At 41.0% G+C, this 18,263-nt stretch overlaps 2 protein-coding genes across 7 annotated transcripts in view; both read right to left on the minus strand.

Moving 5' to 3' along the window:
• Nucleotides 1–7,694, minus strand: part of LOC139561636 (low affinity immunoglobulin gamma Fc region receptor III-A-like) — a 44,213-nt gene extending 36,519 nt beyond the window's left edge. Inside the window, exons 1-2 of one of the 5 annotated variants that reach the window (XM_071378867.1) lie at nucleotides 7,514–7,694; nucleotides 7,159–7,281 (exon numbers count right to left, since the gene is read on the minus strand). In XM_071378867.1, the coding sequence (XP_071234968.1) occupies nucleotides 7,159–7,281; nucleotides 7,514–7,544 (154 nt within the window). In that variant the 5' untranslated portion in view covers nucleotides 7,545–7,694. The remainder of the gene's footprint in view (nucleotides 1–7,158; nucleotides 7,282–7,513) is intronic. The other 4 variants (XM_071378869.1, XM_071378866.1, XM_071378865.1 and 1 more) reach the window with 4 other exon arrangements.
• Nucleotides 1–18,263, minus strand: part of LOC139561635 (butyrophilin subfamily 3 member A2-like) — a 1,433,431-nt gene that overhangs the window by 1,174,602 nt on the left and 240,566 nt on the right. The gene's annotated exons all lie outside the window — the stretch shown is intronic.

Here is an 18,263-nt window from a genome sequence, read left to right on the forward strand (position 1 = left end):
GTATCAGTTATACATGACAATACAGACAACAAGTAGGACACATGTCAGTACAGACAACAAGTAGGTCACATGGAGGAGAGGTATCAGTTATACATGTCACTACAGACAACAAGTAGGTCACATGGCAGTACAGACAACAAGTAGGTCACATGTCAGTACAGACAACAAGTAGGACACATGTCAGTACAAACAACAAGTAGGACACATGGAGGAGAGGTATCAGTTATACATGTCAGTACAGACAACAAGTAGGTCACATGGCAGTACAGACAACAAGTAGGACACATGTCAGTACAGACAACAAGTAGGTCACATGTCAGTACAGACAACAAGTAGGTCACATGGAGGAGAGGTATCAGTTATACATGACAATACAGACAACAAGTAGGACACATGTCAGTACAGACAACAAGTAGGTCACATGGAGGAGAGGTATCAGTTATACATGACAGTACAGACAACAAGTAGGTCTCATGTCAGTACAGACAACAAGTAGGTCACATGTCAGTACAGACAACAAGTAGGACACATGTCAGTACAGACAACAAGTAGGTCACATGTCAGTACAGACAACAAGTAGGTCACATGGAGGAGAGGTATCAGTTATACATGTCAGAACAGACAACAAGTAGGACACATGTCAGTACAGACAACAAGTAGGTCACATGTCAGTACAGACAACAAGTAGGTCACATGTCAGTACAAACAACAAGTAGGACACATGTCAGTACAGACAACAAGTAGGTCACATGGAGGAGAGGTATCAGTTGGGACTTATGTATAGTATTATATTACTGTATGACTACAGTAAAAAAAAGAACATTTTAGAAAGAGAGGGTCCAGATTGTCTGACCTGGCTGAGACAAGACAACAGTTCCATTACCCCCCTGCTGACCTGGCTGAGACATGACTACAGTCCCATTACCCCCCCTGTTGACCTGGCTGAGACAAGACTACAGTCCCATTACCCTGCTGACCCGGCTGAGACAAGACTACAGTCCCATTACCCCCCCCCCCCTGCTGACCTGGCTGAGACAAGACTACAGTCCCATTACCCCCCCCCCCCCCCCCTGCTGACCTGGCTGAGACAAGACTACAGTCCCATTACCCCCCCTGCTGACCTGGCTGAGACAAGACTACAGTCCCATTACCCCCCCTGCTGACCTGGCTGTGACAAGACTACAGTCCCACTACCCCCCTGCTGACCTGGCTGAGACAAGACTACAGTCCCATTACCCTGCTGACCCGGCTGAGACAAGACTACAGTCCCATTACCCCCCCCCCTGCTGACCTGGCTGAGACAAGACTACAGTCCCATTACCCCCCCCCCCTGCTGACCTGGCTGAGACAAGACTACAGTCCCATTACCCCCCCTGCTGACATGGCTGAGACAAGACTACAGTCCCATCACCCCCCCTGCTGACCTGACTGAGACAAGACTACAGTCCCATCACCCCCCTGCTGACCTGGCTGAGACAGGACTACAGTCCCATTACCCCCCCTGTTACCTGGCTGAGACAAGACTACAGTCCCATTACCCCCCCTGCTGACCTGGCTGTGACAAGACTACAGTCCCATTACCCCCACTTTAAAAAAATATAAATTTCGCCTTTATTTAACCAGGTCGGCCAGTTGAGAACAAGTTCTCATTTACAACTGTGACCTGGCCAAGATAAAGCAAAGCAGTGCGACACAAACAACAACACAGAGTTACACATGGAATAAACAAACGTACAGTCAATAACATAATAGAAAAACATCTATATACTGTGTGTGCAAATGAGGTAAGATTAGGGAGGTAAGGCCATAAATAGGCCGTAGTGGCTAAGTAATTACAATTTAGCAATTTAACAATGGAGTGATAGATGTGCAGAAGATGAATGTGCAAGTAGAGATACTGCGGTGCAAAGGAGCAAAAAATAATAATAAATAACAATATGTGGATGAGGTTGTTGGATGGGCTATTTACAGATGGGCTATGTACAGGTGCAGTGATCTGTGAGCTGCTCTGACAGCTGATGCTTAAAGGTAGTTGCTATGGGTGGGTGCTGCTATGGTGACCAGTGAGCTGAGATAAGGCGGGGCTTTACCTAGCAAAGACTTAGATTACCTGGAGCCAGTGGGTTTGGCAACGAATATGAAGCGAGGGCCAGCCAACGAGAGTGTACAGGTCGCAGTGGTGGGTAGTGTATGGGGCTTTGGTGACAAAACGGATGCCACTGTGATAGACTGCATCCAATTTGCTGAGTAGAGTGTTGGAGGCTATTTTATAAATGACATCGCTGAAGTCAAGGATCGGTAGGATAGTCAGTTTTACGAGGGTATGTTTGGCGGCGTGAGTGAAGGATGCTTTGTTGCGAAATAGGACGCCGATTCTAGATTTAATTTTGGATTGGAGATGCTTAATTTGAGTTTGGAAGGAGAGTTTACAGTCTAACCAGACACCTAGGTATTTGTAGTTGTCCACGTATTCTAAGTCAGAGCCGGTATTTGTAATTGTCAACATAGAACCCTGACCTGTTCACCGGACGTGCTACCTGTCCCAGACCTGCTGTTTTCAACTCTCTAGACACAGCAGGAGTGGTAGAGATACTCTGAATGATCGGCTATGAAAAGCCAACTGACATTTACTCCTGAGGTGCTGACCTGTTGCACCCTCGACAACCATTGTGATTATTATTATCTGATTCTGTTAGTTATCTTTGAACATTTGAACATCTTGGCCATGTTCTGTTATAATCTCCAACCGGCAAGAGGACTGGCCACCCCTCATAGCCTGTTTCCTCTCTAGGTTTCTTCCTAGGTTCTGGCCTTTCTAGAGAGGTTTTCTTATTCACCGTGCTTCTACACCTGCATTGCTTGTTGTTTGGGGTTTTAGGCTGGGTTTCTGTACAGCACTTTGTGACATCAGCTGATATAAGAAAGGTTTCATAAATACATTTGATTGATTTAAATATTCTAAGTCAGAACCGTCCAGAGTAGTGATGCTGGACGGGAGGGCTGGTGCTGGCTGTGATCGGTTGAAGAGCATTTATTTAGTTTTACTTGCATTTAAGAGCAGTTGGAGTCCACGGAAGGAGAGTTGTATGGCATTGAAGCTCGTCTGGAGGTTAGTTAACACAGTGTCCAAAGAAGGGCCAGAAGTGTACAGATTGGTGTCGTCTGCATAGAGGTGGATCAGAAAATCACTAGCAAAAAGAGCGACATCATTGATGTATACAGAGAAAAGAGTTGGCCCGAGAATTGAACCCTGTGGCACCCCCATAGAGACTGCCAGAGGTCCGGACAACAGGCCCTCCGATTTGACACTCTGAACTCTGTCTGAGAAGTAGTTGGTGAACCAGGCGAGGCAATCATTTGAGAAACCAAGGCTGTTGAGTCTGCCGATAAGAATATGGTGATTGACAAATTCGAAAGCATTGGCCAGGTCAATGAATACGGCTACACAGTATTGTCTTTTATCGATGGTGGTTAGGATGTCGTTTCGGACCTTGAGAGTGGCTGAAGTGCACCCATGACCAGCTCGGAAACCAGATTGCATAGCAGAGAAGGTACGGTGGGATTAGGGTTAGGGCAAGTCAGTTAAGAACATATTCTTATTTTCAATGTCGGCCTAGGAACGGTGGGTTAACTGCCTTGTTCAGGGGCAGAACGACAGATTTTTACCTTGTCAGCTCGGGGGATTCAATCTTGCAACCTTACTGTTAACTAGTCCAACGCTCTAACCACCTGATTAAATTGCACTCCACGAGGAGCCTGCCTGTTACGCGAATGCAGTAGAAGCCAAGGTAAGTTGCTAGCTAGCATTAAACTTATCTTATAAAAAACAATCAATCAATCATAATCACTAGTTAATTACACATGGTTGATGATATTACTAGTTTATCTAGCGTGTCCTGCGTTGCATATAATCGATGCGGTGCGTATCGTTGCTCCAATGTGTACCTAACCATAAACATCAATGCCTTTCTTAAAATCAATACACAGAAGTATATATTTGTAAACCTGCATATTTAGCTAAAAGAAATCCAGGTTAGCAGGAAATATTAACCAGGTGAAATTGTGTCACTTCTCTTGCGTTCATTGCACGCAGAGTCAGTGTATATGCAACAGTTTGGGCCGCCTAATTTGCCAGAATTTTATGTAATTATGACAGAACATTGAAGGTTGTGCAATGTAACAGGAATATTTAGACTTATGGATGCCACCCGTTAGATAAAATACGGAACGGTTCCGTATTTCACTGAAATAATAAACGTTTTGTTTTCGGGATGATAGTTTCTGGATTAGACCATATTAATGACCTAAGGCTCGTATTTCTGTGTTATTATGTTATAACTAAGTCTATGATTTGATAGAGCAGTCTGACTGAGCGGTGGTAGGAAGCAGCAGGCTCGTAAGCATTCATTCAACACTTTCCTGCGTTTTGCCAGAAGCTCTTCGCTGTGCTTCAAGCCTATCCACTCCCGAGATTAGGCTGGTGTAACCGATGTGAAATGGCTAACTAGTTAGCAGGGTGCGCGCTAATAGCGTTTCAAACGTCAATCGCTCTGAGACTTGGAGTAGTTGTTCCCCTTGCTCTGCATGGGTAACACTGCTTCGAGGGTGGCTGTTGTCGTTGTGTTCCTGGTTCGAGCCCAGGTAGGAGCGAGGAGAGGGATGGAAGCTATACTGTTACACTGGCCATACTAAAGTGCCTATAAGAACATCCAATATTATTACAAAAAAAATACAAAATTGGCCGATTAATCGGTATCGGCTTTTTTGGTCCTCCAATAATCGGTACCAGTATTGGCGTTGAAAAATCATAATCGGTCGACCTCTAATCTATGTATATAGATATTAAACAATATAATAAACTATTTAGATATTAAACAATATAGATATTTAACCATACACATATTAAACTATATTCATGTTAAACCATACATATAGTAAACCATACACATATTAAACCAAATAGATATAAAACCATATTAAATACCAGATATTAAACATAGATGGGAGGTATTAGACTGCGATAAATAGATATATCTTTCTGATATCTACAGATATTAAACTATATAGATATTAAATTATGTAGATATTAAACTATACAGATATGAAACTATATAGATATTAAACCATACAGATATTAAACTATACTGATATGAAACCATACAGATATTGAACTATATAGATATTAAACTACACAGATATTAAACCACATAGATATTTAACCATATAGATACTAATCCATATAGATATTAAACTATATAGATATTAAACTACACAGATATTAAACCACATAGATATTTAACCATATAGATACTAACCCATATAGATATTAATCCATACAGATATTTAACCATATAGATACTAACCCATATAGATATTAAACCATACAGATATTAACCCATACAGATTTTAAACTACTTTATATAGATATTTACCATACATATTTACATATTACCATATATATTTACCATACAGATGTTAAAATATACAGATATTAAACTATATAGATACTAAACCATATATATATTTAACTATACAGATATTAAACAAGATAGTTTTCTCACGTCGCCCCCCTCCTCCACTCTCTCCACTGGCTTCCAGTTGAAGCTCGCATCCGCTACAAGACCATGGTGCTTGCCTACGGAGCTGTGAGGGGAACGGCACCTCCGTACCTTCAGGCTCTGATCAGGCCCTACACCCAAACAAGGGCACTGCGTTCATCCACCTCTGGCCTGCTCGCCTCCCTACCTCTGAGGAAGTACAGTTCCCGCTCAGCCCAGTCAAAACTGTTCGCTGCTCTGGCACCCCAATGGTGGAACAAACTCCCTCACGACGCCAGGTCAGCGGAGTCAATCACCACCTTCCGGAGACACCTGAAACCCCACCTCTTTAAGGAATACCTAGGATAGGATAAAGTAATCCTTCTAACCCCCCCCCCCCCCCCCTTAAAAGAGTTAGATGCACTATTGTAAAGTGGTTGTTCCACTGGATATCATAAGGTGAATGCACCAATTTGTAAGTTGCTCTGGATAAGAGCGTCTGCTAAATTACTTAAATGTAAATGTAGATATTAAACTATATAGATGTTTAACTATAAATATATTAAACCATATAGACATTAAACTATATAGATATTAAACTCCATAGATATTAAACTGTACAGATATTAAACCATATAGATATTAAACTATATAGATATTAAACTATACAGATATTAAAACATATATATATTAAACCATATAGATATTAAAATATATAGATATTAAACCATACAGATATTAAACTATATAGATATTAAACTATATAGATATTAAACTGTACAGATATTAAACTCTATAGATATTAAATCATATAGATATTAAACTAAACAGATATTTATCTATATAGATATTAAACTATATAGATATAAAACTTCATAGATACTAAAATATGTAGATATAAAACTACATAGATATTAAACCATATAGATGTTAAACCATATAGATATTAAACTATACAGATATTAAACTATATAGATATTAAACTATATAGATATTAAACTATATAGATATTAAACCATATAAATATTAAACTATACAGATATTAAACAATATAGATATTAAACTATACAGATATTAAACTATACAGATATTAAACAATATAGATATTAAACTATACAGATATTAAACTATACAGATATTAAACTATATAGATATTAAACTATATAGATATTAAACTATATAGATATTAAACCATATATATATTAAACTATACAGATATTAAACCATATAGATATTAAACTATACAGATATTAAACTATATAGATATTAAACTATATAGATATTAAACTATATAGATATTAAACCATATAGATATTAAACTATACAGATATTAAACTATATAGATATTAAACTACATAGATATTAAACTATATAGATATTAAACTATATAGATATTAAACTATATAGATATTAAACCATACAGATAATCACAAGATGTTCCATCTCACCTGCCAACACACACACACACACACACACACACACACACACACACACACACACACACACACACACACACACACACACACACACACACACACACACACACACACACACACACACACACACACACACACACACACACACACACACACACACACACACACAGAGAGAGAGTACTTACAGAGTAGCCAGCAGAGTGGAGTGAGTTCCATCATGTCTTGATGCTGAGTGAGACTCTGTGATCTCCAGTTATAGACAGTACTCCTCCTCCTTCCTGTTCTGACACACTGAGACCCTGACCCCCCTAGAGGAGGAAACAGTAGACTACTAACAGAGTAGCCAGCCAACCAGCCACACACACACACACACACACACACACACACACACACACACACACACACACACACACACACACACACACACACACACACACACACACACACACACACACACACACACACACACACACACACACACACACACACACACACACACACACACACACACACACAGAGAGAGAGAGAGAGGGTACTTACAGAGCTGCCAGCAGAGTGGTGTGAGTTCCATCCTGTCTTGCTGCTCAGGGAGACTCTGTGATCTTCAGTTATAGACCTTCCTCCTCCTTCCTGTTCTGACCAAAAGGCCCTGCTGACAACGTGGTGAAACAGAGGAAGAGAGAGTATAATATTTTGTCTATACTTCCTCCTCTACCACTGTATATTTCTTCATTGCCACTCCTTCCACCCCTGGACTAGGGTCATATCCATTAAAGCCAACCATTCCCATGTGCTCATCTGTGTTATTCTGAGAGGATTGACCCCTAACCCCTACTATCAGTCACTACTGTAGATCTGAGAGGATTGACCTCTAACCCCTACTCTCAGTCACTACTGTAGATCTGAGAGGATTGACCCCTAACCCCTACTATCAGTCACTACTGTAGATCTGAGAGGATTGACCTCTAACCCCTACTATCAGTCACTACTCTAGATCTGAGAGGATTGACCTCTAACCCCTACTATCAGTCACTACTGTAGATCTGAGAGGATTGACCTCTAACCCCTACTATCAGCCACTACTGTAGATCTGAGAGGATTAACTTCTAACCCCTACTATCAGTCACTACTGTAGATCTGAGAGGCTTGACCTCTAACCCCTACTATCAGTCACTACTGTAGATCTGAGAGGCTTGACCTCTAACCCCTACTATCTGTCACTACTGTAGATCTGAGAGTTTTTTTTGTTGATGGGAGGCATTAGACCATTCTCCTTGTATGACTGGTGGAGGAGAGACAGGTGTGTTCTACTGATGCTGAAAGACAAATTCCAGATACAAATATTTCGGCATTATTATAAAATAGATAGCCGTAATCACCGTCAGACACACCTGGCTAACTTGATGGGTCATGTAATCATCTGGTGAAATGTATATGTAGCTAGCTAGCTAGTGTCGTGTCTTTGGCATCTTTAAAGTAAAGTCTGTTATTTTATCAAATCAATTCTCCGTAATTAATTTTACGTGAATAAACTAATCATGTAAATGTAATTAACTAGGAAGTCGGGGCACCTAGGAAAATCTTCAGGTTACAAAGTTATAATTTTCCTAATACAACTTTTCAGATATTTTCATATCTGATCAATTAGTCTTCTAATTAATGAATTAGTATTTTTCCTCAATCACAGATATGGGGGATGCCACGATCTATACCCAGAAAGGCCCATGTCCTGACACTAGCTAAACAATCAACCATAATGCCAATAAACGATCTATACCCAGAAAGGGCCATGTCCTGACACTAGCTAAACAATCAACCATAATGCCAATAAACGATCTATACCCAGAAAGGGCCATGTCCTGACACTAGCTAAACAATGAACCATAATGCCAATAAACGATCTATACCCAGAAAGGGCCATGTCCTGACACTAGCTAAACAATCAACCATAATGCCAATAAACGATCTATACCCAGAAAGGGCCATGTCCTGACATAAGCTAAACAATCAACCATAATGCCAATAAACGATCTATACCCAGAAAGGGCCATGTCCTGACACTAGCTAAACAATGAACCATAATGCCAATAAACGATCTATACCCAGAAAGGGCCATGTCCTGACACTAGCTAAACAATGAACCATAATGCCAATAAACGATCTATACCCAGAAAGGGCCATGTCCTGACACTAGCTAAACAATGAACCATAATGCCAATAAACGATCTATACCCAGAAAGGGCCATGTCCTGACACTAGCTAAACAATCAACCATAATGCCAATAAACGATCTATACCCAGAAAGGGCCATGTCCTGACACTAGCTAAACAATGAACCATAATGCCAATAAACGATCTATACCCAGAAAGGGCCATGTCCTGACACTAGCTAAACAATCAACCATAATGCCAATAAACGATCTATACCCAGAAAGGGCCATGTCCTGACACTAGCTAAACAATGAACCATAATGCCAATAAACGATCTATACCCAGAAAGGGCCATGTCCTGACACTAGCTAAACAATGAACCATAATGCCAATAAACGATCTATACCCAGAAAGGGCCATGTCCTGACACTAGCTAAACAATCAACCATAATGCCAATAAACGATCTATACCCAGAAAGGGCCATGTCCTGACACTAGCTAAACAATGAACCATAATGCCAATAAACGATCTATACCCAGAAAGGGCCATGTCCTGACACTAGCTAAACAATGAACCATAATGCCAATAAACGATCTATACCCAGAAAGGGCCATGTCCTGACACTAGCTAAACAATGAACCATAATGCCAATAAACGATCTATACCCAGAAAGGGCCATGTCCTGACACTAGCTAAACAATGAACCATAATGCCAATAAACGATCTATACCCAGAAAGGGCCATGTCCTGACACTAGCTAAACAATCAACCATAATGCCAATAAACGATCTATACCCAGAAAGGGCCATGTCCTGACACTAGCTAAACAATGAACCATAATGCCAATAAACGATCTATACCCAGAAAGGGCCATGTCCTGACACTAGCTAAACAATGAACCATAATGCCAATAAACGATCTATACCCAGAAAGGGCCATGTCCTGACACTAGCTAAACAATGAACCATAATGCCAATAAACGATCTATACCCAGAAAGGGCCATGTCCTGACACTAGCTAAACAATGAACCATAATGCCAATAAACGATCTATACCCAGAAAGGGCCATGTCCTGACACTAGCTAAACAATGAACCATAATGCCAATAAACGATATATACCCAGAAAGGGCCATGTCCTGACACTAGCTAAACAATCAACCATAATGCCAATAAACGATCTATACCCAGAAAGGGCCATGTCCTGACACTAGCTAAACAATGAACCATAATGCCAATAAACGATCTATACCCAGAAAGGGCCATGTCCTGACACTAGCTAAACAATCAACCATAATGCCAATAAACGATCTATACCCAGAAAGGGCCATGTCCTGACACTAGCTAAACAATGAACCATAATGCCAATAAACGATCTATACCCAGAAAGGGCCATGTCCTGACACTAGCTAAACAATGAACCATAATGCCAATAAACGATCTATACCCAGAAAGGGCCATGTCCTGACACTAGCTAAACAATGAACCATAATGCCAATAAACGATCTATACCCAGAAAGGGCCATGTCCTGACACTAGCTAAACAATGAACCATAATGCCAATAAACGATCTATACCCAGAAAGGGCCATGTCCTGACACTAGCTAAACAATGAACCATAATGCCAATAAACGATCTATACCCAGAAAGGGCCATGTCCTGACACTAGCTAAACAATCAACCATAATGCCAATAAACGATCTATACCCAGAAAGGGCCATGTCCTGACACTAGCTAAACAATCAACCATAATGCCAATAAACGATCTATACCCAGAAAGGGCCATGTCCTGACACTAGCTAAACAATCAACCATAATGCCAATAAACAATCTATACCCAGAAAGGGCCATGTCCTGACACTAGCTAAACAATCAACCATAATGCCAATAAACGATCTATACCCAGAAAGGGCCATGTCCTGACACTAAATAAACAATCAACCATAATGCCAATAAACGATCTATACCCAGAAAGGGCCATGTCCTGACACTAGCTAAACAAAGAACCATAATGCCAATAAACGATCTATAGCCAGAAAGGGCCATGTCCTGACACTAGCTAAACAATGAACCATAATGCCAATAAACGATCTATACCCAGAAAGGGCCATGTCCTGACACTAGCTAAACAATGAACCATAATGCCAATAAACGATCTATACCCAGAAAGGGCCATGTCCTGACACTAGCTAAACAATCAACCATAATGCCAATAAACGATCTATACCCAGAAAGGGCCATGTCCTGACACTAGCTAAACAATCAACCATAATGCCAATAAACGATCTATACCCAGAAAGGGCCATGTCCTGACACTAGCTAAACAATCAACCATAATGCCAATAAACGATCTATACCCAGAAAGGGCCATGTCCTGACACTAGCTAAACAATGAACCATAATGCCAATAAACGATCTATACCCAGAAAGGGCCATGTCCTGACACTAGCTAAACAATGAACCATAATGCCAATAAACGATCTATACCCAGAAAGGGCCATGTCCTGACACTAGCTAAACAATGAACCATAATGCCAATAAACGATCTATACCCAGAAAGGGCCATGTCCTGACACTAGCTAAACAATGAACCATAATGCCAATAAACGATCTATACCCAGAAAGGGCCATGTCCTGACACTAGCTAAACAATGAACCATAATGCCAATAAACGATCTATACCCAGAAAGGGCCATGTCCTGACACTAGCTAAACAATCAACCATAATGCCAATAAACGATCTATACCCAGAAAGGGCCATGTCCTGACACTAGCTAAACAATGAACCATAATGCCAATAAACGATCTATACCCAGAAAGGGCCATGTCCTGACACTAGCTAAACAATGAACCATAATGCCAATAAACGATCTATACCCAGAAAGGGCCATGTCCTGACACTAGCTAAACAATGAACCATAATGCCAATAAACGATCTATACCCAGAAAGGGCCATGTCCTGACACTAGCTAAACAATGAACCATAATGCCAATAAACGATCTATACCCAGAAAGGGCCATGTCCTGACACTAGCTAAACAATCAACCATAATGCCAATAAACGATCTATACCCAGAAAGGGCCATGTCCTGACACTAGCTAAACAATCAACCATAATGCCAATAAACGATCTATACCCAGAAAGGGCCATGTCCTGACACTAAATAAACAATCAACCATAATGCCAATAAACGATCTATACCCAGAAAGGGCCATGTCCTGACACTAGCTAAACAATGAACCATAATGCCAATAAACGATCTATACCCAGAAAGGGCCATGTCCTGACACTAGCTAAACAAAGAACCATAATGCCAATAAACGATCTATACCCAGAAAGGGCCATGTCCTGACACTAGCTAAACAATGAACCATAATGCCAATAAACGATCTATACCCAGAAAGGGCCATGTCCTGACACTAGCTAAACAATGAACCATAATGCCAATAAACGATCTATACCCAGAAAGGGCCATGTCCTGACACTAGCTAAACAATCAACCATAATGCCAATAAACGATCTATACCCAGAAAGGGCCATGTCCTGACACTAGCTAAACAATCAACCATAATGCCAATAAACGATCTATACCCAGAAAGGGCCATGTCCTGACACTAGCTAAACAATCAACCATAATGCCAATAAACGATCTATACCCAGAAAGGGCCATGTCCTGACACTAGCTAAACAATGAACCATAATGCCAATAAACGATCTATACCCAGAAAGGGCCATGTCCTGACACTAGCTAAACAATGAACCATAATGCCAATAAACGATCTATACCCAGAAAGGGCCATGTCCTGACACTAGCTAAACAATCAACCATAATGCCAATAAACGATCTATACCCAGAAAGGGCCATGTCCTGACACTAGCTAAACAATGAACCATAATGCCAATAAACGATCTATACCCAGAAAGGGCCATGTCCTGACACTAGCTAAACAATCAACCATAATGCCAATAAACGATCTATACCCAGAAAGGGCCATGTCCTGACACTAGCTAAACAATGAACCATAATGCCAATAAACGATCTATACCCAGAAAGGGCCATGTCCTGACACTAGCTAAACAATGAACCATAATGCCAATAAACGATCTATACCCAGAAAGGGCCATGTCCTGACACTAGCTAAACAATGAACCATAATGCCAATAAACGATCTATACCCAGAAAGGGCCATGTCCTGACACTAGCTAAACAATGAACCATAATGCCAATAAACGATCTATACCCAGAAAGGGCCATGTCCTGACACTAGCTAAACAATGAACCATAATGCCAATAAACGATCTATACCCAGAAAGGGCCATGTCCTGACACTAGCTAAACAATCAACCATAATGCCAATAAACGATCTATACCCAGAAAGGGCCATGTCCTGACACTAGCTAAACAATCAACCATAATGCCAATAAACGATCTATACCCAGAAAGGGCCATGTCCTGACACTAGCTAAACAATGAACCATAATGCCAATAAACGATCTATACCCAGAAAGGGCCATGTCCTGACACTAGCTAAACAATGAACCATAATGCCAATAAACGATCTATACCCAGAAAGGGCCATGTCCTGACACTAGCTAAACAATGAACCATAATGCCAATAAACGATCTATACCCAGAAAGGGCCATGTCCTGACACTAGCTAAACAATGAACCATAATGCCAATAAACGATCTATACCCAGAAAGGGCCATGTCCTGACACTAGCTAAACAATGAACCATAATGCCAATAAACGATCTATACCCAGAAAGGGCCATGTCCTGACACTAGCTAAACAATCAACCATAATGCCAATAAACGATCTATACCCAGAAAGGGCCATGTCCTGACACTAGCTAAACAATGAACCATAATGCCAATAAACGATCTATACCCAGAAAGGGCCATGTCCTGACACTAGCTAAACAATGAACCATAATGCCAATAAACGATCTATACCCAGAAAGGGCCATGTCCTGACACTAGCTAAACAATGAACCATAATGCCAATAAACGATCTATACCCAGAAAGGGCCATGTCCTGACACTAGCTAAACAATCAACCATAATGCCAATAAACGATCTATACCCAGAAAGGGCCATGTCCTGACACTAGCTAAACAATCAACCATAATGCCAATAAACGATCTATACCCAGAAAGGGCCATGTCCTGACACTAGCTAAACAATCAACCATAATGCCAATAAACGATCTATACCCAGAAAGGGCCATGTCCTGACACTAGCTAAACAATGAACCATAATGCCAATAAACGATCTATACCCAGAAAGGGCCATGTCCTGACACTAGCTAAACAATGAACCATAATGCCAATAAACGATCTATACCCAGAAAGGGCCATGTCCTGACACTAGCTAAACAAAGAACCATAATGCCAATAAACGATCTATACCCAGAAAGGGCCATGTCCTGACACTAGCTAAACAATGAACCATAATGCCAATAAACGATCTATACCCAGAAAGGGCCATGTCCTGACACTAGCTAAACAATGAACCATAATGCCAATAAACGATCTATACCCAGAAAGGGCCATGTCCTGACACTAGCTAAACAATCAACCATAATGCCAATAAACGATCTATACCCAGAAAGGGCCATGTCCTGACACTAGCTAAACAATGAACCATAATGCCAATAAACGATCTATACCCAGAAAGGGCCATGTCCTGACACTAGCTAAACAATGAACCATAATGCCAATAAACGATCTATACCCAGAAAGGGCCATGTCCTGACACTAGCTAAACAATGAACCATAATGCCAATAAACGATCTATACCCAGAAAGGGCCATGTCCTGACACTAGCTAAACAAAGAACCATAATGCCAATAAACGATCTATACCCAGAAAGGGCCATGTCCTGACACTAGCTAAACAATGAACCATAATGCCAATAAACGATCTATACCCAGAAAGGGCCATGTCCTGACACTAGCTAAACAATGAACCATAATGCCAATAAACGATCTATACCCAGAAAGGGCCATGTCCTGACACTAGCTAAACAATCAACCATAATGCCAATAAACGATCTATACCCAGAAAGGGCCATGTCCTGACACTAGCTAAACAATGAACCATAATGCCAATAAACGATCTATACCCAGAAAGGGCCATGTCCTGACACTAGCTAAACAATGAACCATAATGCCAATAAACGATCTATACCCAGAAAGGGCCATGTCCTGACACTAGCTAAACAATGAACCATAATGCCAATAAACGATCTATACCCAGAAAGGGCCATGTCCTGACACTAGCTAAACAATGAACCATAATGCCAATAAACGATCTATACCCAGAAAGGGCCATGTCCTGACACTAGCTAAACAATGAACCATAATGCCAATAAACGATCTATACCCAGAAAGGGCCATGTCCTGACACTAGCTAAACAATGAACCATAATGCCAATAAACGATCTATACCCAGAAAGGGCCATGTCCTGACACTAGCTAAACAATGAACCATAATGCCAATAAACGATCTATACCCAGAAAGGGCCATGTCCTGACACTAGCTAAACAATGAACCATAATGCCAATAAACGATCTATACCCAGAAAGGGCCATGTCCTGACACTAGCTAAACAATCAACCATAATGCCAATAAACGATCTATACCCAGAAAGGGCCATGTCCTGACACTAGCTAAACAATGAACCATAATGCCAATAAACGATCTATACCCAGAAAGGGCCATGTCCTGACACTAGCTAAACAATGAACCATAATGCCAATAAACGATCTATACCCAGAAAGGGCCATGTCCTGACACTAGCTAAACAATGAACCATAATGCCAATAAACGATCTATACCCAGAAAGGGCCATGTCCTGACACTAGCTAAACAATGAACCATAATGCCAATAAACGATCTATACCCAGAAAGGGCCATGTCCTGACACTAGCTAAACAATGAACCATAATGCCAATAAACGATCTATACCCAGAAAGGGCCATGTCCTGACACTAGCTAAACAATCAACCATAATGCCAATAAACGATCTATACCCAGAAAGGGCCATGTCCTGACACTAGCTAAACAATGAACCATAATGCCAATAAACGATCTATACCCAGAAAGGGCCATGTCCTGACACTAGCTAAACAATGAACCATAATGCCAATAAACGATCTATACCCAGAAAGGGCCATGTCCTGACACTAGCTAAACAATGAACCATAATGCCAATAAACGATCTATACCCAGAAAGGGCCATGTCCTGACACTAGCTAAACAATCAACCATAATGCCAATAAACGATCTATACCCAGAAAGGGCCATGTCCTGACACTAGCTAAACAATCAACCATAATGCCAATAAACGATCTATACCCAGAAAGGGCCATGTCCTGACACTAGCTAAACAATCAACCATAATGCCAATAAACGATCTATACCCAGAAAGGGCCATGTCCTGACACTAGCTAAACAATGAACCATAATGCCAATAAACGATCTATACCCAGAAAGGGCCATGTCCTGACACTAGCTAAACAATGAACCATAATGCCAATAAACGATCTATACCCAGAAAGGGCCATGTCCTGACACTAGCTAAACAATCAACCATAATGCCAATAAACGATCTATACCCAGAAAGGGCCATGTCCTGACACTAGCTAAACAATCAACCATAATGCCAATAAACGATCTATACCCAGAAAGGGCCATGTCCTGACACTAGCTAAACAATCAACCATAATGCCAATAAACGATCTATACCCAGAAAGGGCCATGTCCTGACACTAGCTAAACAATGAACCATAATGCCAATAAACGATCTATACCCAGAAAGGGCCATGTCCTGACACTAGCTAAACAATGAACCATAATGCCAATAAACGATCTATACCCAGAAAGGGCCATGTCCTGACACTAGCTAAACAATCAACCATAATGCCAATAAACGATCTATACCCAGAAAGGGCCATGTCCTGACACTAGCTAAACAATGAACCATAATGCCAATAAACGATCTATACCCAGAAAGGGCCATGTCCTGACACTAGCTAAACAATGAACCATAATGCCAATAAACGATCTATACCCAGAAAGGGCCATGTCCTGACACTAGCTAAACAATCAACCATAATGCCAATAAACGATCTATACCCAGAAAGGGCCATGTCCTGACACTAGCTAAACAATGAACCATAATGCCAATAAACGATCTATACCCAGAAAGGGCCATGTCCTGACACTAGCTAAACAATCAACCATAATGCCAATAAACGATCTATACCCAGAAAGGGCCATGTCCTGACACTAGCTAAACAATGAACCATAATGCCAATAAACGATCTATACCCAGAAAGGGCCATGTCCTGACACTAGCTAAACAATGAACCATAATGCCAATAAACGATCTATACCCAGAAAGGGCCATGTCCTGACACTAGCTAAACAATGAACCATAATGCCAATAAACGATCTATACCCAGAAAGGGCCATGTCCTGACACTAGCTAAACAATGAACCATAATGCCAATAAACGATCTATACCCAGAAAGGGCCATGTCCTGACACTAGCTAAACAATGAACCATAATGCCAATAAACGATCTATACCCAGAAAGGGCCATGTCCTGACACTAGCTAAACAATCAACCATAATGCCAATAAACGATCTATACCCAGAAAGGGCCATGTCCTGACACTAGCTAAACAATCAACCATAATGCCAATAAACGATCTATACCCAGAAAGGGCCATGTCCTGACACTAGCTAAACAATGAACCATAATGCCAATAAACGATCTATACCCAGAAAGGGCCATGTCCTGACACTAGCTAAACAATGAACCATAATGCCAATAAACGATCTATACCCAGAAAGGGCCATGTCCTGACACTAGCTAAACAATGAACCATAATGCCAATAAACGATCTATACCCAGAAAGGGCCATGTCCTGACACTAGCTAAACAATGAACCATAATGCCAATAAACGATCTATACCCAGAAAGGGCCATGTCCTGACACTAGCTAAACAATGAACCATAATGCCAATAAACGATCTATACCCAGAAAGGGCCATGTCCTGACACTAGCTAAACAATCAACCATAATGCCAATAAACGATCTATACCCAGAAAGGGCCATGTCCTGACA

This window comes from Salvelinus alpinus, chromosome 31 (assembly GCF_045679555.1).
Source record: "Salvelinus alpinus chromosome 31, SLU_Salpinus.1, whole genome shotgun sequence".
Classification (NCBI taxonomy): Eukaryota; Metazoa; Chordata; class Actinopteri; order Salmoniformes; family Salmonidae; genus Salvelinus; species Salvelinus alpinus.